Consider the following 27,468-nt stretch of genomic DNA (forward strand, 5'->3'; position numbering starts at 1 on the left):
AGAGAAGCTTAACCAAAATTCAATTAACAAGCATTTTGTTCTGATCGATCAGTGATGACAGCAGTTCAGCTAATCATTTATATGACATATGACAAAGAATGGGAATTTCGAGGGTCTGTGTCTGGACTTGTCATTGATAAACAAGGAGGGCATCTGTGACTCTCTTAAGTCTAAGTGGGAAGGATGGTTCTCTGTAGCAAGACATCTTGCAGAACGTGAAAGGATGACTGGATTTCTTAAATATCCAGGTAAGGGTTAATGCTGAGATCAGTCCTCCATATTGACCTTTGTGGCTGGTGCTGAAATTGTCCCTCTTAAAGATGATAAAATTGAGCAACAGAGAGGTTCATTTCTCTGCCCATGCTCACAAAGATCTCACTAGAAGAGGCAGAACTTATACCCAGGTCTGTCTGACTCCAGGGTATCCAATCAGTCCTTTATTACTTGGCTGCAATTAGTACTTGTTACAGGAGTTTGAAGAAGAGGGGTTATCAGTGAGGCCAGGAAGCTTCATGTTCAGTCGCTCAATTGTATCCAACTCTTTGTGACCCCATGAGCTGTAGCCCGCCAGGCTCCTCTGTCCATGGGGGTTCTCCAGGCAAACAAACTGGAGTGGGTTGCCATGCTACGGTTGGAAGAATGCTAGGAGCTGAACAGGAAGTTAGGACAATGTGGAGTATCCTGGTGAGGGCAGAAAGGTCAAAAGTAGAGGTAATGGGAGCCAAGGAGGCCATTAGAGAGTTTAATACTGTGACACAGAGGTGTTGACTGGAAAAATAATGAGCATTAAAGTTACATAGATAAAGTAGGGCCATATTGAATGGGCTCCTGAAGCAGCAGATTAGGTTGTTTAGGCTTGAAGCAACAGTAATCAATCTTTGCTAAAACTAGGGCAGGAAATAGCATACAGGATGAAAACAGCTGAGGAAGATGAGTCAGGTGGTGAAATGTAGACTGACTTTGAATGAATGAGAAACTAGACGCAAAAATGACTAGCCAGGGGGCTGTAGTAACAATAAAAACTTGGAGGTCTGGGGATTGGACTGGGGTGAGCCAGAATGAGGGGCAAACCAAGGGAGTACTTCAGAAGAAATAAGGATTTGATGCTGGGTCTGGAGAGCTGAGTTTAAAAGAAAAGCTTCTACCTTATTAGAAATAGCATAACTATAAACTCAAGGCTTCCCAGGTGGCTCAGTGGGAATGAATCCACCTGGCAATGCAGTAGACCTGGGTTCAATTCCTGGGTGGGGAAGATCCCCTGGAGAAAGAAATGGAAACCCACTCTAGCACTCTTGCCTGGGCAATCCCAAGGATAGAGGAGCCGGGTGGGCTACAGTCCCTGGGGTCGCAGAGAGTCGGACATGACTGAGAAACTAAATAACAACAACAAGCTACAAACTCAGAATTTTTCTAAGTGGTTCTCATAGAACTTCTCTTTTTTAGGATCTGTTAATATCATTACTCAAAATAACAGACAGACAAAAAGATATTCAATCTCTCATGTGAGGGAGCAACCTGAGTGAAAGTTAAGCAGGTTTTTGGTAAATCTTCAAAAAGCCTTTAAAATTCTCATCTGTATTGCGAATCTCTGAGAAGGAAATAAAGCAGGCAGTGTTGTCAAAAATAACTTGTACATGAAATTCATGTTGTGCAGAAAATATTGTAGGACTTGTGTGCTACAGAGCCCATCTTAGAAAACCACCTAATGGTTACATTATTGAGGACTTACTAGGAACTGATGTTGAAGCTGAAGCTTCAATACTTCGGCCTCTTGATGCGAACAGTGGACTCATTGGAAAAGACTCTGATGCTGGGAAAGACTGAGGGCAGGAGCAGAAGAGGGAGGCAGAGAATGAGATGGTTAAATAGCATCACCAACTCATTGGACATGAATTTGAGCAAACTCTGGGAGACAGCAGAGGACAGAGGAGCCTGTTGTGCTGCAGGTCCATGGGATCACAAAGAATCGGACACGACCTAGTGACTGAACAATAACTAGGGACCAGGGGCTCTGCCAACCTTAAGACTCTTAGTGCTGACAGTTCTCTGCAATATTCTCATTATCCCACTTTGCAAGTGAGGATTTGTTTTAAAATCACTCAGTCACTGATTGGGGAGGATTTAACTCCCCAATCCTCCTCCCTCTGCATCCGGCTTCCTTCCACATCACAGATACACAAGATCTTCAGACTCAGACTTCCCCAGCTTTCTCGAGAACACCTGATCACTGCATTTTGCTGAGCTGCTTTTGACAATTTCTGAAGTCCTTTCCTGGGATGCAGGATTTCATGCATCACAAGACTGCTGATGCCAGCCACCAATCTGTTGGCATTCACCTGCCGTTACACACAGCTTCCGGTGGTATCATTCGGATTTTAGATTACTTCTCTCCCTTTGTTCCCCAGAACCTGACATCTATAAACATGACAACACCGGCAGAAAAGGGCAGGAGGAACAATCTCCAGCTTCGTAATGGGGGCTGGCGTGATGTGGGGAGGAGAGGGAGGGTGCGGATAAGGTCTGATGTCTCAGGCAGTCCTGGAATTGACACGTACCACTCTAGTGCTCGCAGTCGCCGCCATCACACACTGCTTGGTGTTAAATTTAGAATAAAAGCCAATTAAAAGATAACAAGGAAACATATGCTCGGGATGGTAAGAATCTGAGTGTTTATAGAAACATGACCTCCAGCTGCTGCAGGAAAGCACTGTGTGTTGTATAAACCTGAATCCTGCCTGCCTTACCCCTTCTCCATCTTTCACCCATGGCCTGAACTCATCTCTGCCCAGATGGCTTGCAGCAGAAAAACTGCAGTGATTTTTACTGTGGTGGATGGACTAACTTGTGTCTGAAAATCAGAGATCAGGTAGATCACTGCTGAATGTTTTTTTCTGTGCCAGGCCAGATGACTGGGTCTGGGCTGGGTTGGAGGAAGTGTTGGCATCATGCCTTGAGCTGGGTTCAAGGTGTTTCTACTTGGAGTTCCAGACAAAACACTGGCTACTAGTGACATAAGGATGCAGGTGAGTAGGTAGGTTTTCCATGCCACCCTGCATCTCCACAAGGCACGCCTGCAGCTCACGAGCCCCTAAAAAGGGAGGCACTGCTAGGATGGACACCCCAGAAAGGTGAGTTTACTACCTTTGGCATCCTCCACCATGTCAGCATTTGTAAGCAAACAGTACTATCATGAAAAGCAAAAATTCTGCTACTTTGCAATCCAAGTCAGCTCAGTTTAATGTCTGGGCTAAAGAGTTTTCAACTCCTGCTGTTCCATACTGGGGAAATCACAGCAGGAGAGCCAGGTTTTCCATTTCTGCCTGCTTAGGACATTTCCAGGGCTGGGCCTTGCCATGGCTGACCACGTTCTCACCCTCCACATCCAAAAAGTCACCTATTAGTGATGTTTCCAAAATTACTGTCACATCCACCCTACACTCGACATTTCTTCCCCCTTAATCCAGACCTTCAGCAGTTCCCATCTGGTCTTCTCCAAAATTGTCCTGACTGGTCAGCCCATCTCTACTTTGCATGTCAGTCATCCTCCATATTGTCCAGGTGTACATTTCTAAAGCATGGTGGGAACACATCCTTTCTCTGCTGGAATTCTTTAATAACTCCCAAACCACATTAAGATAGAAGTAGGTCCTTCAAACCTCTTTAAGATAGAAGTAGAACAGGGCTTGGCCAGTGGGCCCTTTACACCTCCCTACCAACCACCCTCCCTACCCCCAACCCTGCCTCCGGCTGTCCCGTGCATGCCAGGGGCACTGTGTCATCTCATTCCTTGTGTTTACGTGCCCTGCCTTTTCCCACTTAGAACACCTTTCCCCTAGAGGTTGCCTGTCAATGTCCACCCACCCTCCATCTTTTTGTACAGGCAACACTCCAGGAAGTTTTCACAAATTGGCTCCAGTCTGGGCTAGGAGCCCCTCTTCCCTGCTGACTGTTCTCTAGTCTCATATAGTTCTTATCACATTATGTTGCAATTTCTGGTTTACTGGACACCCTCCCACATAATTTACAAACAGCTTGAGGGCAGGGCCTGGCTCTTACTCATCAGCGTATTCTGGACACTTGGCGTAGGAATTGGCTTTCAGTATTCTTTTTGGCAGTAGGTATTCAGTGACTGTTTCTTAAGTTGTGGAAAGGAACTCTCTTCCCAGGACTGGGATGGCAAAGTAAGAAGTGGGCAGAGTAAAGATTTTATTTTGTTTGCTATTATGCTAATCATGCCTAGTAATAATAAAATTACTGTTAAGAGTGGCCCATCTCAAGTAGAATCTGGCAGCCTTATGGGAGGGGGTGTTTATCCTGGGACAGCATTGTGGGGTGATCCAAAATTCAAAGAGACACATCCAGTCAGTAGAACAAGCATCCTAAGCCCTCCTGATTTTTAATACACTCAGAAAGTAACTCACAGATCTGCGAGACAAGGATGACGAATGACCAAGCTTGGGCTCCACTCCTGGTTCTGCCACTCTCTGGGTGACCACAGACTAGTGTCTGCTCCTCCCCCAGAACTGGGGGTGCAGGACTGTCAGTGGGAGGGGCAGGAGCACCCTTCAAGAGCACAGGGTTGGCAGGCAGACGTCCGGTGTGGGGAATGGTTCCGCCACTCAGGGCCCCGAGGATCTGCGACAACGCACTCACTCTGGAGATGCCCTGAAGGACAGGGTTCTGCTTTGCACAGCGCCTTTCATGGCTTCACAATTCAAAGGGAAGCCATTGTGAGTGAGCACGACTCAAAAAGACCCTTCACCAGACGAGGATCATAACACGAACCTACCTCCTCACTGCCTAATAGTGGGGAGAAAGGTATGAGCTATGTGAAAAATACTAATCATTGAAGTTCCTGCACATATTTCACCAGGGCCTTTGTGATGACAATAATTTATGATTTTCTAAGGGAACACTGTCTTAAGGCTATGATGTTTGACCTACAGATCTCAGTCAGCAGGACAAGACAGCCGTCCACTGTCTTCCTCACCTCAGCCTTCCTCGGATCCTCCTACCTCCCTGCTGATCCCTCATGGTCTCCTTTGCTGACTACCCCTCCATCTGCCACCTTCACCTGGCCTCTAACCATGCAAGCAACTCAGAGTTTGGGCCGGGGCCCGCTTTGCTTTTCTGTCTTCCTCCCTGGGTAAGATCATCCAGGATGCTGGTTGAACTCTGCACGCTCCCACTTGAAACTCCAGCACCGACCTCTCCTCTGAGTGCCAGACCTGCACAGCTAATGGCCTACTTGACTTCTTCATCTGGCTGTCTCCATGGCAACTCCAAGTCTGCATGAAGCTCTTCACTCCCCACCCTTCCCCAACCTGTTCCATCCCATCACCCCTCAACATGTCAGCAGTGCTCCAGCATCATCAGTTGCCCAAGCAAATGTCTAGAAATGATCTTGACTCTTCTTCCACAGCTCCTCTCTCTCCCAGACTCACCCTGTCTTCAAGTTTCTCTATGCCATAAACAAACCTCGCTCTGTTCTTGCCTCTCCAATGTCCACTGCCTGGGTTCCTGCTTTAGGTCCTTAATTGGTGTCCTTGGGTCCACACTGACCTCCCTCAAAGCTGTTCTCTACCCAGTGCAGGATGGATCCTGACACACAGGTGTGCCTGGGGCACTTGCCTCCATGACTCTGCCCAGCCATCCCCATTCTTTCCAGCTCTAGCCAGGCCAAGGTTTCCTCACTCCCCAGGCTGTAACCAGGCGAGGCCTCCCCACCTCAGTACTTTGCACTGGCCATTCCCCCTTCCTGGGATGGCATTCCTCCAGCTCAGCCTCCAATCTCAACATAAATGCCGCTCACATCCTCCCGAATGACCCTTTCTAAAGTGGATGCTGCCTTGCCACCCTCTGTCACTACACCCACATTACCCTCATAGCTCAAAGTTTCTAGTATTTTGTTTGTTCTTTAGTGACTTGTTTATATTCTGTCTCATCCACGTCTTCTCCATGAGAGGAGGAATCAAGTTCCTTCTACAGTGCTGTTTGCCCAATGCCTACACAAAGCAGAACCTCAATCAATATTCACTGAATGATAAAATAGTTTTTTAAAAATGACTGATTGAACCATAATTGGTTTCGATTTGTTTTTATGTCCCCTCCTTCTTCAACCTCCTTCCCACCTCCCACCCCGTCCCACCCATGGCTGATTCATGTGGATGTACGGCAGAAATTAACACAATATTGTGGAACAATTATTCTCCAAATAAAAATAAATTTATTTATTTTAAAATTTTGCTTTTATGTTTATCTGTACATCATTAATGATCTTTACCAGCCCAAGGAATGCAAGATTCATGATCTACACAGGACCTAACACATGGATTACCCTCAAAGGGAGATATAATGGAAATGCTGAAAAAATAACACTTGTTTCTACCCAGCTCTGTAAAAGAATGCAGCGACTGACCAGTAAAGCTTGGGGGGCTGCCATCTCTTGATTATCTACAGCCACATTACCATGATCAGTATTGAATGTGAACACTCTGTGAGCAGAGTCTGAAGTAACAGCTATGGGGAGATGCAGAGATGTGGGCAGAGTCTCTGCTCTCTTAAAAAAGAAGGCAAAACAGACTCAGTGAAAATACATAAAGCCACAAATGCCCCCAAACACATCAATATATAATCAATATATATAGAACCAATTACCACAGTAATCAACTAGACTTGCAATAAATTGACAAGAGGGACCACAGCAGTCAGGGCGGGCGACAGAGGCACACACAGAGTGACTTTATAAGCTGCCCCTGTGGAATCAACCTGACTAAAGAAAAACCCCAAGGAAACAAGAAAATGTCAGGGGAGTCTAGGCTATTGGCTGACCCAATTAGGTTGTTTTCCCCTGTCACAGGCACTCCCATTTCACCTACAAATCACACATTTTAACTGGCAGATTTATTGAGAAATTGCACTGGAGAAATGCTTCGATCTTTCTTTTTCTTTCTTTGTTATTTTGTTGGTCAGCAAAAGAAAAATATTTTCAAGTCTTTTGAACCTGCTTGATTTTTGCAGTTGCTCTAAACCAAGGGCTTCTGTGCTGTTAGATTCTAACTCTGTGAAATGAATCCCATCCCCTGCCAGACTTGACCAACTGGATGGGCCTTGTGTGGTTAAGTCTTTGCCAAGCTCTCTATCCCTTTCCAGTCACGTTAGACTTTAAGGCGAGATGGGTGTGACCACTTCCTGGAGCCCTGGGGCATGAACTCTGTTTAGGGAGGTACCATCCCCTTCTCTGGCCTCAGCAGGAGGATGCCAGACCACAGGTAGTCTGCACACAGCCCTGCACAAAGCAGCCAGCCAGTGGTGTGGCCATCACACATGCCCAGGGAATGGTCCAACCTGGTCCAATAGCCCCTCTCCCCAGGAACTGGCACTGCCATGGGTCTTCCGTCTAAAGCGCTCCACACCTGTCTCTTTGCGTCCCATCTTCAGTGTCTCACAGATTGCTCCTGGGGGCAGCAGCCACCTTGAATGTGGATACGTTGGCAGTAGACAGAATACACACAGGCTGAAGGAACTTTCCAAGGAATGGGATGAACTCTCAGGGTGAGAAGTATGTTTGGGATGTTGCAACAACTTTCTCTGCCTCTTTTGTGGGTCAAAGAAAAGCCCAGAGAGGGCCTCCCTGGTGGCTCAGATGGTAAAGAATTCACCTGCAATGCAGGAGACTTGGGTTTGATCCCTGAGTCAGAAAGATTCCCCTGGAGGAGGAAATGGCACTCCAGCATTCTTGCCTGGAGAATCCCATGGACAGAGGAGCCTGGCGGGCTAGTCCATGGGATCGCAAGGAGTCGAACACGACGGAATGACTAACCCTTTCTTTCACTTTCTTTTCAGAGAGTTCAATCATGCTGTCCCACAGATGCTAACTAGCCAAACGAAGAGAAGAAGTAAGATGAGGCTGGCAAAAGAAAGAGTTTGCTTGGCCTCAACATCTAGAATCCCACAGTGGGCCAGGAGCCTTCTCTTACTACCCATGATGCCTAGCACGGCATTGATCTACAGCAAATGACATATATTTCTGAATGAAGGCATACACATCATTACCTTGCAGAGGAACTCACAGCCTTCCCTCACGGTGCTGCTAATCGAGGTCTACGTGCTCTTGACTCTGCTGGCATCAATATATCAGCAATTGTGTCAAAGTATACTAGGGAATTTCTTAGAAGGAAGTTGATCTGATTGGAAAACTATCTTCCTCTCATCAGTAACAGAGACAGAAATGATGTATTCTGGGGCCTTTGACTGTTGTGACATTAATCAGCTTCATTTTGTAGTGTAGCTGGCAGTTGGGGCCACGTTCAAAAATGATGTCAACTACTCTCATTTTTTTCTAAATTAATTACTTACCTAATCCTTTTTTTTTTTTTTTTTTTTGCTGATTCCCTTGACATTAGTTTTTTCTTATGTATTTTTAATTTTTCCTCTTAATTTTCACCTTTTAGTAATTGAACCAACTTCCGAAGAGTTCCATGAGATTCAGGGAGACAGTCTCTGATGACAGAGGGATGCAAACTAGTAATAAGTAGTGGCCAAATGGATAAGCTTAGATGAAAGGGGTTTGTTGATTTGTTGGTTTAAGTCAATGTAGTTTTATGTCTTGTGTTGCATTCTTGTTGCTTTTAAAAAAAGTAATGATAGGAAAGGTGGTAAAAGAAAAACTATTGTTGGCTCCTATAGCATTAACTGGTAGTCAGAAACTTGAAATAACAATCATATATTGGAGGGCCACACATGGATTTGCCCCAGTTCCTAGTATATAATTCCAGTCCTACCTTGTGTTGGTCACTCAGTTTTAAAGACTAGCCTATTCTTCCTGTGCCAAATCCTAGGACATGACATAAATCCCGGGACAGGGCAAGTGCATGACATCCCCCACACGAAACAGTCAAACCTGGAGATATTTGAGAGGGATGATAAGAGGGAGGACTAGCCAGGGGCTGAAGGAAAAGGTGTTTGAGGCGATGCTGTCTTAGACAACAGGCTGCTGTTTCCCTTGGAAGAGGAAAAGGAGGAGACAAAAGTATGGCATTCACTCACTTACTCAACCAACATTTACTGACCGCCTGCTAGATGTCATGCCTGGCATTATGTGTTGCAAGAGATGGGGTAGGAGTAGGGAGTGACCTCGGAGATTCGTTAGCTGTACCCTTACCTTTCAGAAACTGTTGACCCCCCTGTGCCTCTGAGAATACAAGAGTATTCCTCTAAAGCACATTATGAAGGGAGAACAGGAAAAACTAGGAGCCAAACAAAAACATAGAAACTATTAGTCTGTTATCTCTCAACTCCAACATCCACTTATGCTGGAACTTGGGTTGTTACTAGAGCCAAGGTCTCACCTCTGGGGCTCAAGGGGAACCGAAGTCTGCATCCGTATGTGGCCGGTGCAAGCAGACACTGCGGGTTTGGAGTCAAAAGTAAAGGGGAGGCTGGTGCAGCTGGACGCCTGCATGGACCTCCCCCTTCGGAAGATGCGCCTGACAGCTCCTTTTGCACTTAAAAAAGCAGCAACACCCGGCTGCTTATCAAAGCTTCCCAGGGGTTCTTTCCACAGAGACCACATTCTTATAGCCTCCCTTCCCCCATCAAAAAAAAAAAAAATCCCTCTCCTATGGGTGGGGTTTATTTCCTGGTCTTTTCTCAACAAAAGAGCTATATAACTGGGACTGAAAATAGCTCCCAAAAGATGTGATTCTGGTCTTGATTTTTGTAATGGAGGTTTGGCTTGACGTTCCTGTTCCACTGGGCTAGTTAGTGATTTGTGACTTCTAAAAGACACAGCAGTGTTTCTAGGAAGAACACATTTATCCAGTTTTACTCCCTAACATTTTGATCAGCTGCTATTTTGTTCAAAAGTTAGTGAACTGAACTGAAAATTTTATTGAAATAATGGTAGTAATAATAATAGTGCTAATAATGAGTCAAAATGCATAGAACAGTTACAGGATGCTAGACACCCTGTTTCATAAATAATTATTGTATCCGATCCTTAATTGTAAGCTAAGTATCAATAGCCCTATTTTACAGACAGGGAAAATGAGGCTCACAGGCCATTAAGTAAACTTAATAAAAATTCTGACGCCTATCTGTCTGACTTTAAATTCTCGCTATAAACAACAGAATTAAACTCCTTCCACTGCAGTATCAGTTGACTTAGCCTATTGAACCTTGATCCAGGCCTTATTAAATGCTGCATTCTATTATTATAGTATTCTATTATCTATTCTATTCTATTATTCTATCTATGATCTATTATTCTATTTCTAGTATGTAGAAATAATTTGCCATGTATATAGAGTCACAGAGAACTAAGAGTAAAAGAAGCTCTAAGCATTACCTAATTCAAGTTAGTTATTATACAGATGGGAAGATGATTTTGAAGAGGGTTAAGTAATTTACCCAAGGTCAGCTGGCTGGTTAATGGCCTAACTGAGCGCAATAGCCCAGGTCTCCTGACCACTCCCCACCCCCTCCGCCCCCCGAACCGACCCCACCCCCACCCCCAGTGCTCTTTTCCTCAACACACTGCCTTAGAGTAGGATGGACTATAATATAGATATATTGCACTTAAGACACAAGACAGCCATCCCCCCAAATGCAGAAAGCCCAAGTGATGTCAAGTTCAAATTTCCACCTTGGTGCAGAATTTCCCATTGCCTCATTACTTATCTTGCAATTTTCCCCCCATTTTTTGGTGCAGAGATAAACTATTAGTTTTGTTATGGAGACCATAACTTAAGTCTTAGTAAGTATAGGAATTATACTCTTAAACCTGCTGCCATATGCTTATTTCTCTTGGATCAATAGCACCATGGGCAACCCACTGAGCACTGATCTACAGTGTGGATAAAAGAAGTGGGGGCTAAACAAACAGATCTCAGCCTAGCTTGCAGAATTTAGAAAACAACAAGTTTGGCTAGAAGTAGAGTTTCTTCTCTTCACAGTCCACCAGAGAATCCAGGCCTCTTTCTTCTCAGTAATAGTGGTTATGGGTCTGATATTTACTAAGTAAATTCTATATGTGCTACATGATGCTAGAAGCTATGAGAATTCAAAAACTTATGAAGCCTTTCTTTGCATTTTCTATGTCCCCTGCCTGGATTGTTCAGTTCCTAGACCTTTGCATGATTAGCTCCATCTGCCAGATCTCACGGAGAAGACAATGGCACACCACTCCAGTACTCTTGCCTGGAAAATCCCATGGATGGAGGAGCCTGGTAGGCTGCAGTCCATGGGGTTGCTAAGAGTCAGACACGACTGAGCGACTTCACTTTCACTTTTCACTTTCATGCATTGGAGAAGGAAATGGCAACCCACTCCAGTGTTCTTGCCTGGAGAATCCCAGGGACGGGGGAGCCTGGTGGGCTGCCGTCTACAGGGTCGCACAGAGTCGGACATGACTGAAGCGACTTAGCAGCAGCAGCAGCCAGATCTCAGCTCAAACTCCCCTATCATTGAGGCCTTCTCTGTGCCTGCCATCTTAATCAGCACCCCTTTCCCCATCATCCAGTCACCCTCTATTACATCCTCTGATTTTAGTTTCTTCATAGTATCTATCACTGTCTAGAATCATTGCTGTTATTTATTTGTCACTTGCCACTTTCTTTCTCTCTTCACTAAGAATTGAGCTCTGTAGAAGCAGGAGTTTTTTCTGTGTCATTCGCCATTATATGCAAAGTGCCTAGACCAATGTTCAGATATAGAAGGAAATGAATAAATGAATGAATGAGCCCATGCTCAGGAAGCAATCCATCAAGCTGTGAAGGCAAAAGCTTGCATGTTTTGAGCAGCTATATCCAGAAAGCTATATAATCAACTACTAACTTGTATATTATGGACAAGATGTCACTATTGTCAGGCCCATCATTATATGAAAGAAGTTCGATATCGCCACCAGAATTGTCATCCCATCAACTAAAATACTAGCCAGGTTAAAATATGAAACTCTAATAATTTTTTATTTTGAGAAGAAAACAAGTGGGGGACTCAAACACTATTTTTAAAAAATAGAATCCTTGAGATAGTAAGATGAGGATAGTGTTGTCTATAGTACAAAGTGATTAAAAAAAAAAAAAAAGCTTATCACATTTAATCCTAATTGTTGGCACGTTTCCAATTCCTTTCAGTGCCCAAAGACTTAAGACTGTTCAATTCTGCACACAAGCCTAATAATCAATGGCTTAATCGGAGAAAAGTCCTGGTCCAAAGTGAAAACCATTGAGGCCTGCCCTCCTCTCTGTGACAGACTGTCCTCTGCAGAGATGGCCCTGGGACACAGCCCTAGAGCCCACCGTGCCGCGGCTCCTGTGCTGAGGTTCCCGCACCAGCTAGGATAAGCAGGATGATGAAGGAACCCACACCCTGTTGGTCTCCGAGGAGAGAATCTAGCTTTGCTATTTGGCGTCATCCCGGAGCTTGTTAGACATGCAGAATTTCACGCTCCACCTAGACTTACTGAATCAGAATCGCCATTTCAAGAAGATCCCAGGAAAACAAACACTCCGCCAGAAACTGGGTTGTCATCGTTGATCGTGGGCCACCACCTCTCAACCCCGCTCCCAAAAAATCAACAGCAACCAACCAAAAATCTAGAAAACTCAAGGTGAAAGGCAGTAGATCCATCATGAAGTCTAACCATGGTTGACATCTGGCCCTGCGGTGGTGACTTTAGACCAGTGATTCGGCTTCAGTTCCATCTTGATCTCACTTCCATTTTGTCCACTAACCTTCCCACCTTCAATCTCTTCTTGTGCCACTGGCAGGCAAAATAGCGTGCCGCCATTTGCAATGTATCTTGGTAGGTGAAGGCATTTTTCTTGTCCTCACTCAGTCACTTACTGCTTTGGTGACCACATGCAAGTTACTTAAGCTCTCTGAGGCTTTATTTTCTTATCTATAAATAGGGAAGGTAAGACTTAAGTGATGTGTATGTCTGGAGGGCTTCCCAGGTGGCACAGGGGTAAAGAATTCACCTACCAACGCAGGAGACTCAGAAGACTTGAATTCAATCCCTGGTTCAGGACGATCCCCTGGAGGAGGAAATGGCAACCTATTCTAGTATTTTTTTTTCCACTCTAGTATTATTGCTTGGAGAATTTCATGGACAGAGGAGCCTGGCGAGCTACAACCCACAAGGTCACAAAAGACTCAGACATGACTGAGTGACTGAGCACACACGTTTGAGGGTTAAATGAGAAAAGCTACATAATAGGCTGTTTGGTAATATTATTTTGATAACTTCTTCCCTCAACCTACAGATCCAGTTTACTCCAGACTCTGCACCAGAGCCTGGGGACTTGAAGACTCAAATTAAATCCTCACACATATGTTTCAAAAAGCTTAGATCCTCCTGGAAGCTGCTGTTTATGACACCACCCGGCTCAGCATCAGTAGCACCTTCATCAGGCCTGTCTGCCTGGGAATGCCATAGAACAGCTGTTTCCTCTAAATCCCCTCTCTGCTCACCACAGGGTTTTGCATGTAGCAGGCCCTCAGCAAACATTTGTTGAATGAATTAATTAATCATTGAAAGAAAATAGCTATATGCTATAATCGCTTTGCCATTTGAGTGCTAACTTTGTCATTGTAAATGTATATGAAAAGAGCCTTCGCAGCTGGTTTGTAACCCTGGGGTTGTAACACATAAAGTATTATACAGACGTAAGTTATTCTTCACTGGCTTTCTATGTTCTGCCTTTAATGTAACAGGGTCTTGTGCCATGTAGCACAGTTATGCCCATTAGCCTATGGACCACACCAGCTTAAAATACACCAGACTAGGTCTCTGCTGACCAACTCTCACAGAACTGGATCAGATGCTGATGACTGATTCAGCAATTGTTTTTGCTTCAGCTATGGCCGAAATCTGTTCACTGTCTTGGGCAGATGAACCAACTGAGTCTTTCTTGGCTTCTATCCACCCAAAAACTAATTGATGAAAAGTGGGAAAGGTGTGGTAGAAATACAATGTCATTCAGGTGGTTTACTTCTTTCTTTGATTCTAACCTAACTTAAGACCTCTCAGAGCTAGAGTCCCCTTAAGGGAAAAACTCTCAGCTTGTGTCTTGGAAGAAGAGGAAGATGTTCTTCTTGGCTTTCCCCATGGAAAGGAAGCAACTGGCTGGAAACCAACCAATCAATGCCCCCACCCCCTGACCATTGCCTGATCCCCAGTAGATTATGGACTAGAAGGTACAGGAGAAAGGAAGAGCTTGCTGCTGTTGCTGCTGCTAAGTCGATTCTGTTGTGTCTGACTTGGTGTGACCCCATAGATGGCAGCCCACCAGGCTCCCCCATCCCTGGGATTCTCCAGGCAAGAATACTGGAGTGGGTTGCCAGGAAGAGCTTGCTTACCACCAACTGTCACCCAGATAACCCCACGGATATGCCCCAAAAGCAATGGCAAGGAAGAGCTATACCAAAGGTCAGATCTAACATAGCAATGAAAGTGACACTGGAAAAGAAAAGGAAGAAAGACCCAAGGAAATCCACTCCAAAATGGAGTACCAAAATAGAAAAAGAAGGAAGAAAGAGAGAAAGAAAATATACTGAGCTTAATGTGTCAGGCTGAGGATTAAAATTAAGCCTGTGGAAGTTCTTCTTTGAAGAAGGTTCCACTTTTTTGGTCACTTTTCTGAAATCTACAGATCTATGCCTCTTTTTACTGGTTTCTTCTGAAGTAAGAACAAAATACAGGATTTACTCATTTGACAACAGTAGATGCTAATTATATGCCAGGCACTGTGTCAGGGGTGAAGACTCAAAGATTAACAAGGAATGATCTTTTGTTTTGCACTTCCTCCCAGATTTCTATCCAGAGTTCAGCTCTTTGTAAATACAATGTGTGTTTTGGTTTTTTTCCAGTTAACTTTGTAAATCTTTACTCGAGATAATAGAAAACTTTTCAGAATATATTTTTAATGTGTTAAAAAAAGTTTTATTGAAAAGTGGCCCATGCTTATTGTGGGAAAAGCAAAAGAAACTTTCAGTACAAAAATAAAAGCCCCTACCCTATACCATATCCCTAATCCTGAAATAAACAGATAATTTGTGTGTGTGTATGTACACACACACACACACACACACACACACACACACATATGTAGTACCAGAGAGGCTGTGCATGTGTGCGTGTTGCTCATTCACTTCAATCGTGTCTGACTCTCTGCAACCCTAGGGGATGTAGCCTGCCAGGCTCCTCTGTCCACTGGATTCTCCAAGCAAGAACAGTGGAGTGGGTTGCCATGCACTCTTCCAGGGGTCTTCCCTACCCAGGCATCAAACCCACATTTCCTGTTCCTCCTACATTGCAGAAGAATTCTTTACTGCTGAGCCACCAGGGAAGGCCCTGAGAGAGAGGCTAAAGATTATATTTATATAGATGGGTATATGCATATTTTTATATACAGCATTTTTGAAACAGACAAGACCCTAATATATCTACTTTTCTGCAACTTGCTTTGTTCACTTCCAAACGGTTAGGAATAGAGCATCTCTGGACAGATAGATACTAGTAACTGTAGTAATGGTTTCCTGGTTGCCTCTGGGGAGTGGAACTAGATTACTGGGAAATAAGAGTGAGAAGAAGATTTATTTTTCACTTTATTCTGTTTTATACATTTTGCATTTTTTAAATAAATTTTTAAATTATAAAAGTCAGGGAAATATGGTATATGCTTTCAAGTCTATTATCACGGGAGACAGTCATACAGGGAAATGACAATACAGGGACATATGAAGAGCACTGATAAAGGATATAGATAAGGGACTCTAAGAGCATAAAACAGGAAGCAAAGAATTCTGACTAGAGCATCACGGAAGACTTGGTGAAAGTGGTGACGTTAGAACTGGCTCTTGAAGAGCAGGAAGGAGGTGATAGAATGTAGGTAGATAGAAGACAAGTTTGGGCAGGCTCAACAGTGTGGAATGGCTCAATGCACTCTTCCAAACCAGTGTGAATCTTGACCCTGGACCCAGAGTTGGGGCCTGACATTGGGTCAGGGTATCATTTAATTGCAGATGCCAATTTATGGAGCTGAAGTTGGTGATTAAAAGACAAGCGAGAAATCATAACCAGGAAGACAAACCTGCAGATCCTAAGGGCCTACGCAGAGCATAAGATCCACCCAGAAATGAGACAAAGGAACAGGCACTAGAGAAAAGTGTTTCAAGGGAGGGGGCAAGAGAGGGGCCCAGGAAAAAATTTCTGAGTGAGAAAAGTAGTTGTGGAAACTTTAGAGCACATACCTATGGTCTCTGAAGCAAGAAGGGAGTCTCAAAGCCTAAAACTGTAGGAATCAAATGCAATCGTTTTTGGATTGATGCAAGTAGTCTTGCGCCATCAGAGAGGAGGAATGCTCGAGGTAGGGAATGGTCAGTGACACAATAGCTGGAGCGGGCAGAGGGGATGGGAGGCTAAATGTTTGCTCCCTAAGATGCCCTGGTCCAAATTTCTAGAACCTATAAACGTTACCAGTGATTGGCAAAAGAGACTGTGCAGATATGCTTAAATGATGAGTCCTGAGATGGGAAGAGTATCTTGCTTTATCTGGTTGGGTCCAACATAATCAAAAGGCTCCTTACAAGAGAAGGCAGGAGGAGTTAGAGAGAAGACCATGTGACTCAGGGACTGGAGTGATGCCCTTTGAAGATGGAGGAAGGAGACACACCAAGGGATACAGGTGGCCACTACAAGCTAGAAAGGGCAAGAAAACGCAAGGGGGCAATTCTCTCCTAGAGCTTTCAGAAACTGGCCTCACTGATACCTTGAGCTTAGTCCACCAAAACTGATTCTGGACATTTGGTCCCAGAACTTTCGGGAATAAATGTATGATGTTTTAAGCCATCAAGTTCATAGTAATTTGTTACAGCAGCCACAGGAAGCTAATACAGGGAGTGAAGCCAGGTTCGTGCTGTAAGGCACTAGTGAAAGGCTTCAAGCTGAAGAGTCAAGTCATTAAAGGGCATTTTAAAAAAGATAACAGGTGGTGAAATGTAGAATGGACTAGACAAGCATGAAACTGAACAAAAAGAGGCACATGAGGATGCTACTTCAATATTTCCTATGACAGCTGATACTGTAAAGAGATGCAATTTTGAGAAATGGTTAGGAGAAGACACCTGTTAAAGAAATATTTAGGTGGTAAAAAAAAACACAAAACTTTGTAAATGGTTGAACATGGAGGGTTGAGGAGAATATAAAGAAGGGCTCCTCACTTTATATTTTGGCCCATCAATGTGGTTCACGAATCTACTATGTGGTTTACGAAGCAATGTGGTTCACGAATACAGAGAAAAGACATGATCATGGAATATCCAGATAGAAATGGTAAACACTCACAGACAAATGAGTTTTTTAATTTCAGGGTGAAAGGAAGGATTTGAGCTATGGGTTGAGGTAGATACAGAAGAGAATCACCTGGTATCAGTGAAGATGAGATCAACATTAAGGATGAAATCCTGAAAAATGACCAAAACGTAAGAGATTTCTTTAGAGGAACGAGGGAAAAAAGAATAAGAAATAAAGGCCCAAGATTAATAAAGAATCTGAACAGAATACCATCAGGGACACCAAAGGAGAGAATTTACAAAAAGGCAGACTTGGCTAATAGGGACAAATTCTTCAGCCGAGATGAGATAAAATGATAGTTCAGTTTTAGTTTAGTTTTCTATAGAATAGAAAACAGAAACTCTGCTTAGGAAGTCCTTCGTTTCCTTCTCTGGAGTTAATTCTGTAGTGTAACAGGGTTGGAAGCAATTATTTGAAGAGTGAAAAGAAGTTGAGGAAATAGAGAAAAGATGTACAAAAGACTTGCTTAAGAGATTTGATTGTGGTGTGGTGGCACTAGTGGTCATGCAGGAGTGCCAATATAGGAGATGTAAGAGATCCAGGTTCAATCCCTAGGTCAGGAAGATCCCCTGGAAGAGGGCATGGCAACCCACTCCAGTATTCCTGCCTGGAGAATCCCATGGACAGAGGAGCCTGGCGGGCTACAGTCCAGGGTGGCACAGAGTTGGACACAACTGAAGCGATTTAGCACTGCACATGTTGAAGGGAAACGGTGATAAAAGAGCTGCATGTCTATAAAAAATTTCATTTTTTTGAAAATGAAACTCAGAAACTCAGGTTGAAGAGGTTGTAGAGATTAAAAAGGAGGAAACCAATGAGCGAGTGAGGACTAAGAGGAAGCAGAGAGGGAAGGAAGCAAGGGCACAGATGGAGAGATTCAACTGAAAAGGAAGAACTTACTACAGTCACTGAGACATGAGGGCAAAGGATGATAAGGAAGATGGAAGTAAGTGTAGAAGTGGAGAGATTGAGGTTGGAAATTTTCAATTCAGATAGTCTTTATATGCTCTGTACAAAAGAAGAGAGACTAATCTCAGACAACGAGAAATGGGAAGTATCTTTTCTAACTGGAGTTCCAGTCAGACTTATCTGAAGACAGTGAAAGTGTTAGTAGCTCAGTCATGTCTGACTCTTCGAGACCCTATGAACTGTAGCCCACCAGTCTCCTCCATCCATGGGATTCTCCAGGCAAGAATACTGGAGTCGGTTGCCATTCCCTTCTCCAGGGGATCTTCCATGACCCAGGGATCAAACCTAGGTCTCCTGCATTGCAGGAAGATTCTTTACCACTGAGCCACAAGGGAAGCTATCTAGAGACAAGTGGTCCTAAATATTGGTCTGACCAAACCATATAGCAGTTGTATGACACGTAAGTGTCCACTGAAACAAAGGCTGTCTTTTGAAGATCTGGTCAAAAATATCCATCTCTATGGACATCCCTCGTGGTCCAGTGGTTGAGAATTCACCTTACAATATGGGCTCAATCCCTGGTCGGGGAGCTAAGAGTCCACATGCCTTGTCACCAAAACATAAAACAGAAGCAACATTGTGATACATTTAATAAAGACTTTAAAACAGGTCCACATCAAAAAAATATATATCCACCTCTGAATTCTCATCAGTCAGGTATACCTAAACCAATTCATGCGTCCATGATAAAAGCCACATAGGAAGTCACCATGTGAGAAGGGCCTTTACCACTACTCCCACCACTAACAGCGGCAGCAACTTGTTGAGGGATTGTCCTGTGCCCAGCTCTGTGCCAGACCCTGGGATTTTAAAGTTGAATAAGGCATAGAACCCACCTTTGAGAAGCTGCACAGTGATTTAAAGAAAGAGAAGGAAAGTCTTTAACTCAAATGCCTGACCTGAGAAAACCTCTCACATGAAGGGAGACTCCGAGGATCCATAATGTGTCAGAGCTGGAAGGCACCGTGAGAGCTTTACAGGGAAGATGCTGATAGTTAATTGAGTAAACAAAGTCGCCTGGCTGATTCTAGACTCCCAACCCTTAGTCCTATGATCTTTCCATTTCATTTCACCCCTGACAAACCTCCTTTCCTATTCAATCCATAAGCAATTTTAGGTACCTAATCATAGGTACAAAAGCAAAGAACAGAAAACCCCTTTTCACTGGAAAGTTTTAAAAGTTAGAGCAGGCAAGAACCTATAATCAAAGGACTTGAGTCTAAAAAGGTGTCACTTTTATGTCATGGTAGGTATAGTCCTCTCAGAACACCTGTCACCTCTAGTGTATAAATTCCATTTTGGAACAACAGTCCCCAGAGTGCAGAAAAGCAGAAGAAAATCTTCCTTTGTCTTATGTACTTATAATTCTTAATCAGTAGCAGGCTTCATGCTTTTGGAATAAAAAGAAATTAGTGCCTAGAGAGAAGAAAAATATTTTAGTGTGAGAATCAGACCCAAGGATAAGAGACGCACAGTAGGTGACACAGAGGTCAGATTTAGGGGTCAGCTGGGGGGTAGGTATATGTGGACAACTACAACAGATCAAAATAGACATACTAAAGTGGTTGAATATCTTTTAATATCAATAACAAGCAAGGGCTGATATACATCATATTTATGGGAAAATAAAGCTAACAGTTGGACTGTGACAAAACTAGCTCCTGTGTGCAAGAATGGCTTGAGATTAAGAGGGATAAGGGCATAATGCCAAGGCCATGGACAAATGTTCCTCTTGGGCTTAGTAAGGATATTACAATGCTCAGGAGAGATGCAAGGGGCAGAACCAGGAGTTCTGAGGAAGGTCAGACTTGCATCTCCCAGCTGTCCCAGAGCCTGGCAATCCTTGAACCACTGGCAAACAGCAATGGGGGAGGGTTTAGCCCTTTGGTTCAATCAGGAGGCTCTGGCATGGAAACATAAGAAAGTTTTGCCAGCTGGAACCGGTCTTATCAAAATGTGCTTACATTATACTCCTTTCCTGGCAAACTGGAATCAGAATAATTTTAAGATGCTGACATTTGAATGGAGACAAGAAGCCTGTGGTTGTGGCTTTGAGCTTACAGGAATCAGGACGTGGTAGGGGACGGGAGAAGAAGTCTGCGGCCCAGGCACGAGCCTCTTGCCTCTTTTGGAAGAAAGCGTCCAGCGGAAGGAGAGGCTCTCATGCCTCAGCTACCTCTTAAGCAAGACAAAACAGAAATCTGTGTGCAGCTCAGAGAACCAAGAGCATCTAAGCCACGGGAGCACATTTTCCCCACTGCAGCCCTGCTGACAGCAGAGAGTCCCTAGTCTCAGAGGGAAGCTTGGTCATCAAATCTTAGCTTGACCTACTTCTTGAGTTTTCATGTGCTCATTTCATCACTTGCCCTTTAACGACTCACACCTCCATAATTTGGCCTCATCAGAATGCCGTGAGGAAAAGCTCAGATGAAGAAATTCCATGAATGGCAATTCTAAACCAAGTCTTGCTCAATCAGAATACAAATTTACCAGCCAGTACTCCTCCTCCACCAGAAGGTGAATTCAAAAGGTTTGAGAAATTCCAGTTCCTTATACATACTTGGACTGAATACTAACGTGCCATCAAACACTGGACATTTGTGAGACTGTTATCCATAGCTATATAGACACCTGGGGCAACGGAGATTTCCTCATAGCACAGAGCAGCAGGAAAAAATGCTCCAAAATACAGGGCAGGATGGAGTGAGAAGGGATTTGCTATTCAGTTAGTTACTGGAAGGGGTTGCCAGCCAGCGCAGGATGGATTGCTGGGGGCAGGTAGTGACGGGGAGGCTGGAAGGCTGTTCTTTCCTCCCTACTGCATAAGAATAATCTAATACATTGCCTGTGCTGTGGTAGCAGGATGCATGGTGGCTGGTAAAGACCTTTAGATGACTTTCTCTGTGTTAACCAGTTCAGTGACCAGATAGCTTTGACTCTATCCTGTATCTAAAGTTTCCCCAAATACCTCCATTTTGATATTTAGCTTTAGTAACCAAACCTTGACAATTCAAAGGATGGGAAAGAGCATTGAGGCGAATTAAACCTTCACCTGCAGACTCCCTGCATTTGGTCCCATGGAGGCATGCAGGCGGCCAGGGCTTGTACGGAACATGGAACTTGTCAATGAGCATGTCACTCACCTTTGCTGATGTCTTCATACTCCAGCCAGAGTCGCCGCTGCACCTGCTTGTTTGGGTACCAGATAGAGCAGGATTCCTCAAAGCCATAGATAGCTTCCTGGATGTAGTGGTTGCCAAACTGGTCCAACAAGGCTACAAAATCCCCACGAGATGTAGCCCCGTCCAGGGAGTGGAGAGCGTTGCTGAGGGCTATGGAGAAACATCACCCAGGATTAAGAGTGAGGATTCATAATATGGGTATCCCGGATTCTCAGGGCCTCCAGCCTCAAATCTGCAAGTGACACGTAGCCCAAAGTATGCTGGAGAGCTGGCTGGAGCTATCAGGTGAGTATTTCCAGGTAGCTGAAGCAGACATTTCAGTTCCTAAAAGAATATTTCTCCAAGCCAATTGGTTGTTAACTTTGTGCAAGTTGAGTAAAACATTGTCACATCTCTACCACCCACCTGCTTAAGTCAATTTTTTTTTTTCAAATCACAATCATGACATTAAATCAACTTAGTGAGCTCAAATAATAGCATTAAAAATGAAGGAGAATAGCATAGTTTAAAATAGAAACACAAATACCAGCAGAGAACATTTCCCATCAGAAGATGAAATACGGCTTCATGAAACTTTTGTTGTGTGTATGTGGGTGTGTGTGTATGTATAAGGTCATGGTGTAAAATGTATTCTAACTGTGTGTAGGGACCAAAAGAGTCTGCAGGATTTTGTTCTTCATGCAGAGACATTGGTAATGGAAAGACAATGGAAGACAAATGATAAGGAAAGTCACTAAAACACTGCTTATATCTGTTTAGAAAAAAAGTATATAAAGACTGCTGCTGCTGCTAAGTCGCTTCAGTCGTGTCCGACTCTGTGCGACCCCATAGACGGCAGCCCACCAGGCTCCCCCGTCCCTGGGATTCTCCAGGCAAGAACACTGGAGTGGGCTGCCATTTCCTTCTCCAATGCATGAAAGTGAAAAGTGAAAGTGAAGTCGCTCAGTCGTGTCCAACTCTTAGCGACCCCATGGACTGCAGCCTACCAGGCTCCTCCGTCCATGGGATTTTACAGGCAAGGGTACTGGAGTGGGGTGTCATTGCCTATATAAAGACTAGAAAATGGCAAATGGAAGAAAGAACCTGTTGGCCGCCTCACTCACCTCCCCAGACAAATCTTGGATTTGCTTTCCCCGTTTAAGAGAATTATGTATGTCAGAAAGATAACCTATGGCAAAATTTTCAAACCCAGTATCTTCTCTGACCAACTTTGTACAGCCTTACTTTTGACACACCTGTGTCCTGTCAGGGCAAGGCAGAGCCTGGCTCAAGTTTTAGACCCTAAGTGCAGACACCCATATCGTCCGTGATGCCATGTGTGGCTTAGAAAAGCATATGGCAGCAGAGATACCCGGTTGTTAACCCCTGGTGGGCATACAGCATCTGGGCTGAGTGCCAACAGAGTATGTGCTCAGGGTAGGGTCTCTACTGCCATGTTTTTCTAGAATGTAGAGTAGCTTAGCTCATTCTAGGTGTTTTCTGCACTAGCAGATTTTACTTCACTAATAATCCCTTCTTGCCAAGAATTCTGGTGATAGAAAAGATCTAAACCCCTGCGTGTACTCTGGAGATGTTCTATACCCTTAATGCCTCTTCTGTCTCTCTGCATCAAGATTTACCTTTAGTGAGTATATGTCTCACCGCTCTTTCCCTCTATCCCTGACCTTCCATCTCTCTCTCTCTCATTGGCCCTAATGCTCAGCCTCCCTGTTGCCAACCCTGAGTCCTCTCACCCCGTCTTGTCATCCTGTGTCAACAAAAGCATTCAGCTCTACTCCCTTTTCACTCAACACAGTGAAGCCAGACTCTGCAGCATAAAGCTCAGGTATGGAACAGTCTTGTAGCCCCTGAGCAAGGAGCGGAGTCACCTCCTTCTAGTCCATGGGGCTGAGGTGAAATAGGGATGCAAACCTATGTGAAGGCGGTTTTGTTAGATATTTCCTCTTTTGCAAACTTCACAGTGGGATGGCTCAAATGTTAGGAAAAACTTGACTCAAGGCATTTATCACTAAGGTTTGAAGAATACTTACACAAGATGCCTCACTGTTCAGTTTTGGAATAATTTATCCTACGTAAGTTTAGGATTCACTAGTCCTTAACATACTAGATACAGATATAAAGACATAAGTATGTGTATGTGTGTGAATGTTATATATATACACACACATATATAGTAGATAAATCTGTATCTATCTATCATGCTTACTTACTGTTTAGAAATCTTTGTTGTGTTGTTTAGTCACTACGTTGTGTCCAAGTCTTTGTGACCCCATGGACTGTATAGCCCACCAGGCTCCCCTGTCCATGGGATTTCCCAGGCAAGAATACTGGAGTGGGTTGTTTTCTATGTTTCTTCACCACTTCCTCTTTATTGCTCTCCTTCCCGTATTTCTTTCAACAGATAGAACCTCTAAAGTATACTCTTTGCATTTGGAAAATTTTATTCTGTCAATTTATAAAAAGTCTGCTTTTGTATGACCCCAGGAAAAATGATAAAGTAGGTGCTTATCTTCCATGGTTCCCACACTGCCCTTTCCATCTCTTCTATCATCCAAGATAGAACTTGCAATTTAATCTATGCTAAGAAAATGATCCTATTCCAGCCATTTGCCCTGAAGGGTGAATCGAGTGAACAGGTTATAGATCTTGTGGAGTGGCTACATTTTTGGACGGCACCTTCAACATGGATAAAAGGTTTGTGCCCTTGGGAAGGAACTCCACACCCCAGGGGTGGGTGGGAGGGACAGCTCACAGCTGCGCTCACCCTGAGAGACAGTCACTTGGTTGAGCTTGATGTGGTACATCACAGAGCGGACCTTCCAGTGCTGCAGCACGGGGTATCCCGACACCTCACTGAAGTTCACCATCCCTGGGGACAGAGGAGACGAGCGCTCAGTGTGTGCAGTTGATTCATAAGTCCCAAGTCTTCTGGTTACGGGGTGTAATTATGAAAAAGTGAGACCTCGTGCTTGGATGGAGAAACTTTCTGGAATCATAGTAACAACAGCTATAAACCTTTACTCGGTGCCAGGCACTTGGCTAAGCACTTTGTATACAGTCACATGATCCTTGTGAGCGAGGTGCTCTTGTTTGCATCTTATAAATGAGGAAACTGAAGCTTAGGGTGTTTGCATTAGGGACCTACACAGAGCCAGATAGAGTTCCAGGTGTGCCTGAGACCAGGCCTAGGTTCTCAACCATTCTCGTCTAATACTCCCTTAATAAACTCATATGAAACTCTAGGTTTACTGGAACACATAGGTTTTTACTGTCTTTAATAGCTGTAGTAATTGACTCAGCTCACGTTCCTGATAACATTGATTTTTGTGTCCTATTTAACTGATTTGTGTTCAGTATTAAGGTTTTAATTACTCTGAAGCTGATAATGCTGTTTTGTCTTTACCAGGAGCGACTGTATTAGCATAACTAAGTTAGTAAGGGGCAGGAATGGGCCCTAAACCAGGGGTTCCCAGCCTCCAGGATCTAATACCTGATGATCTGAGGTGGAGCTGATATAATAACAATAGCATATGATGATTATTTTTATAATTTCATAATCGTAATTTAGAATTTTATAATTCTTGAATTTGTTTAATAATATTATTATAATTACTATCAAACTGATATAATAAAAATTAAAGTTAATAATAGTAATAACTTTATTGTGAAATAAAGCACACAATAAATGTAATGCTTTTGAATCATCCGGAAAACAACCCTCCACCCCCCTACCCTCCCAGGTCTGTAAAAAAATTGTTTTCCATGAAATCAGTCACTGGTGCCAAAAAGGCTGAGGACCACTGCCTTATACTGAATGTCATCTATGTGCCAGATGTATGATAGACACTTTATGTGTGGTCCCTCTTTTATAAATGGGAAAACTGAGGCTCTGAGAAGCGAAGTTACTTATCCAAGGTCATTCTCAATTAATATACCCTGTATAGCCTCTTAGTGATGCTATAATGAGCTGTTCTTGCTTGAACACCTTGGAGAAAGAGTGGTATTCTACTGGAATTCTAGTCATCACTATAAATATAAAATGCTACAGAAACAAAATAATTAGGCCATAGGAAACAAAGAAATCACCTTGATAACTTTAGAAAGTCAATTTTAGCTTCATTTCTCTGCCTAATGTGTGTATAAATGTATGCATATATATGTACATATGCAAATATAATGGTCACAGATATGATAAACTTAGATAGTGAGTGTGTGTGCATAAATATAATGGCAATAATACACACATAGTGAATTATCTTGCCATTTTGACCCATGCTTCCTTCGAGCTAAATCAACTAATTTAGTACCTAAACTGGATGAAGAGTGGGCGGGATTAATTAGCTGCTTGTCAACTCCAATCAAATTAGCTGAGTAATTGCCAAATTTCCATTTCTGCGTGAATCATATGGGAATAATTATAGGTAAGAAAAACAGAAAAAAAGGTCAGGAGAGGTGCTTACTGAATCAATTGCTTAAATTCGATCTCAGGTAATCAAAGATAAGTTACTTGAAACTCAGAAAAGGTTTTCAGCATTATTCCATTCAGATGCTCTTCTTTTAGGGCATTAAGCTTTGTGATGGCAGTTATACTTCTGCATACTCTGGCTTTTAGCTTTTATGTTAATCGTAGAAGCATATAAAGGAAATTCTAACTTTACAAGTATAAGACTGCAGGCCTCCAAGGTACATTTTCTTAGAGTTATAGTGTGTATGTTTTGTAAAACTGTTCTATGAAGCGCATGTTCTCTAGTGATGCTAGCTCATCAGCTTACTGTTATTTCAGAAACTCTATTAATAAAAAGATAGCAAGCCTGATAAATAAAGATTTTTTTCAATATATCAGAAAACATTCCCTTTAAGGGAACTGTTTCCTAGCAGGAAAAGAAAAGGGCATGGAATCAGGTGGCGGGACCTGGCCAGGGGACCTAGTGGTTCCCAGTGTTCCATCTGTAAAGTGAGCAGCTGGGCTGAGATGACCCCTGGTTTCCTTTTCAATTCTGTAATCCAATCAGCTGTGTGACTTGGGGCTTGGCAACTCATTTCTTTCCGTTTTTGTATCTGAAAAATAGAGGATAATAGTATTCATCCAGGCTACTTTATAGGTAGGTTATCAGGACAAAATAAAGTTACAGGTATAAAAGCCCACAGAGAAAATATGAAGCATCATATTAGATACGTTACCCCTAACCGTGTGAACCTGACATTTGTTAACTGATGTTTTTGTTATAAATTCCCAGGCCTGAGTTCAGGTCAACAGATGCAGGAAGGCAGAAAGGAAGCTTGGATGTTGGGGGTAAGCAGGGGTGACAGCCAGGATGAGCCAAACAACCCAACTCCATTATTTCACTGCTAAAGAGCAATTCTGCTGAGTGCATTTACCCTGCACCACGCTCAGGGAAACAGTTATGTAACTGAATGCTCGGGAAATGATGTTCCGTCCTCACTTACAGATAATACTTCCATCAGTTAAAAAGAAAGGGATATTTTAAAGTATATGTTTTCTTGCTGAGTCATAGGGTTCTTTCTCAGTGTGCCCTTGCAATTCAGTGAGTTCTAGTTTTTTCTTTTATTATTATTTGGAATACTTTTGTGAATGGCTTTTTTTCCCAAACAAAATATCAGTTTTTTCAAGAAAGGAGATTATTTTTCTGTTCATATGCTTAAAAAAAGAATGACTGAATAGACCTATGTGAAAGAAAGAAAGGAGGAAAGGAAGGAAAGAAAGAAGAAAAGAGGAAGGAAAGCAAGCAGGCAGGCAAGGAAGATAAGGAGGAAAGAAAACAGAAAGAAGGAAGGAGAGAAGGAAGGGAGGAAGGAAGAAAGAAAATAAGGAATTTAGTCTACTCCTGTTGTTTTATTGAAATGTCAAGGGGACATTTAATCCCCAAAGCGCTCAAGATAAGAGTCTGCTTCCTTTGGATGAACTTGAAGAAATTAAAAAAAAAGCTCAGAGCTCTG

At 43.3% G+C, this 27,468-nt stretch overlaps 1 protein-coding gene across 1 annotated transcript in view; it reads right to left on the bottom strand.

The window, feature by feature from the left end:
• ASTN1 (astrotactin 1) overlaps positions 1–27,468 on the bottom strand; it is a 347,419-nt gene that overhangs the window by 62,928 nt on the left and 257,023 nt on the right. Inside the window, exons 15-16 of the mRNA XM_061160781.1 lie at positions 24,275–24,379; positions 21,472–21,660 (exon numbers count right to left, since the gene is read on the bottom strand). Coding sequence (XP_061016764.1) covers positions 21,472–21,660; positions 24,275–24,379 — 294 coding nt within the window. The remainder of the gene's footprint in view (positions 1–21,471; positions 21,661–24,274; positions 24,380–27,468) is intronic.

The sequence above is a fragment of the Dama dama genome, chromosome 14 (genome assembly GCF_033118175.1).
Source record: "Dama dama isolate Ldn47 chromosome 14, ASM3311817v1, whole genome shotgun sequence".
In the NCBI taxonomy this organism is placed as follows: domain Eukaryota; kingdom Metazoa; phylum Chordata; class Mammalia; order Artiodactyla; family Cervidae; genus Dama; species Dama dama.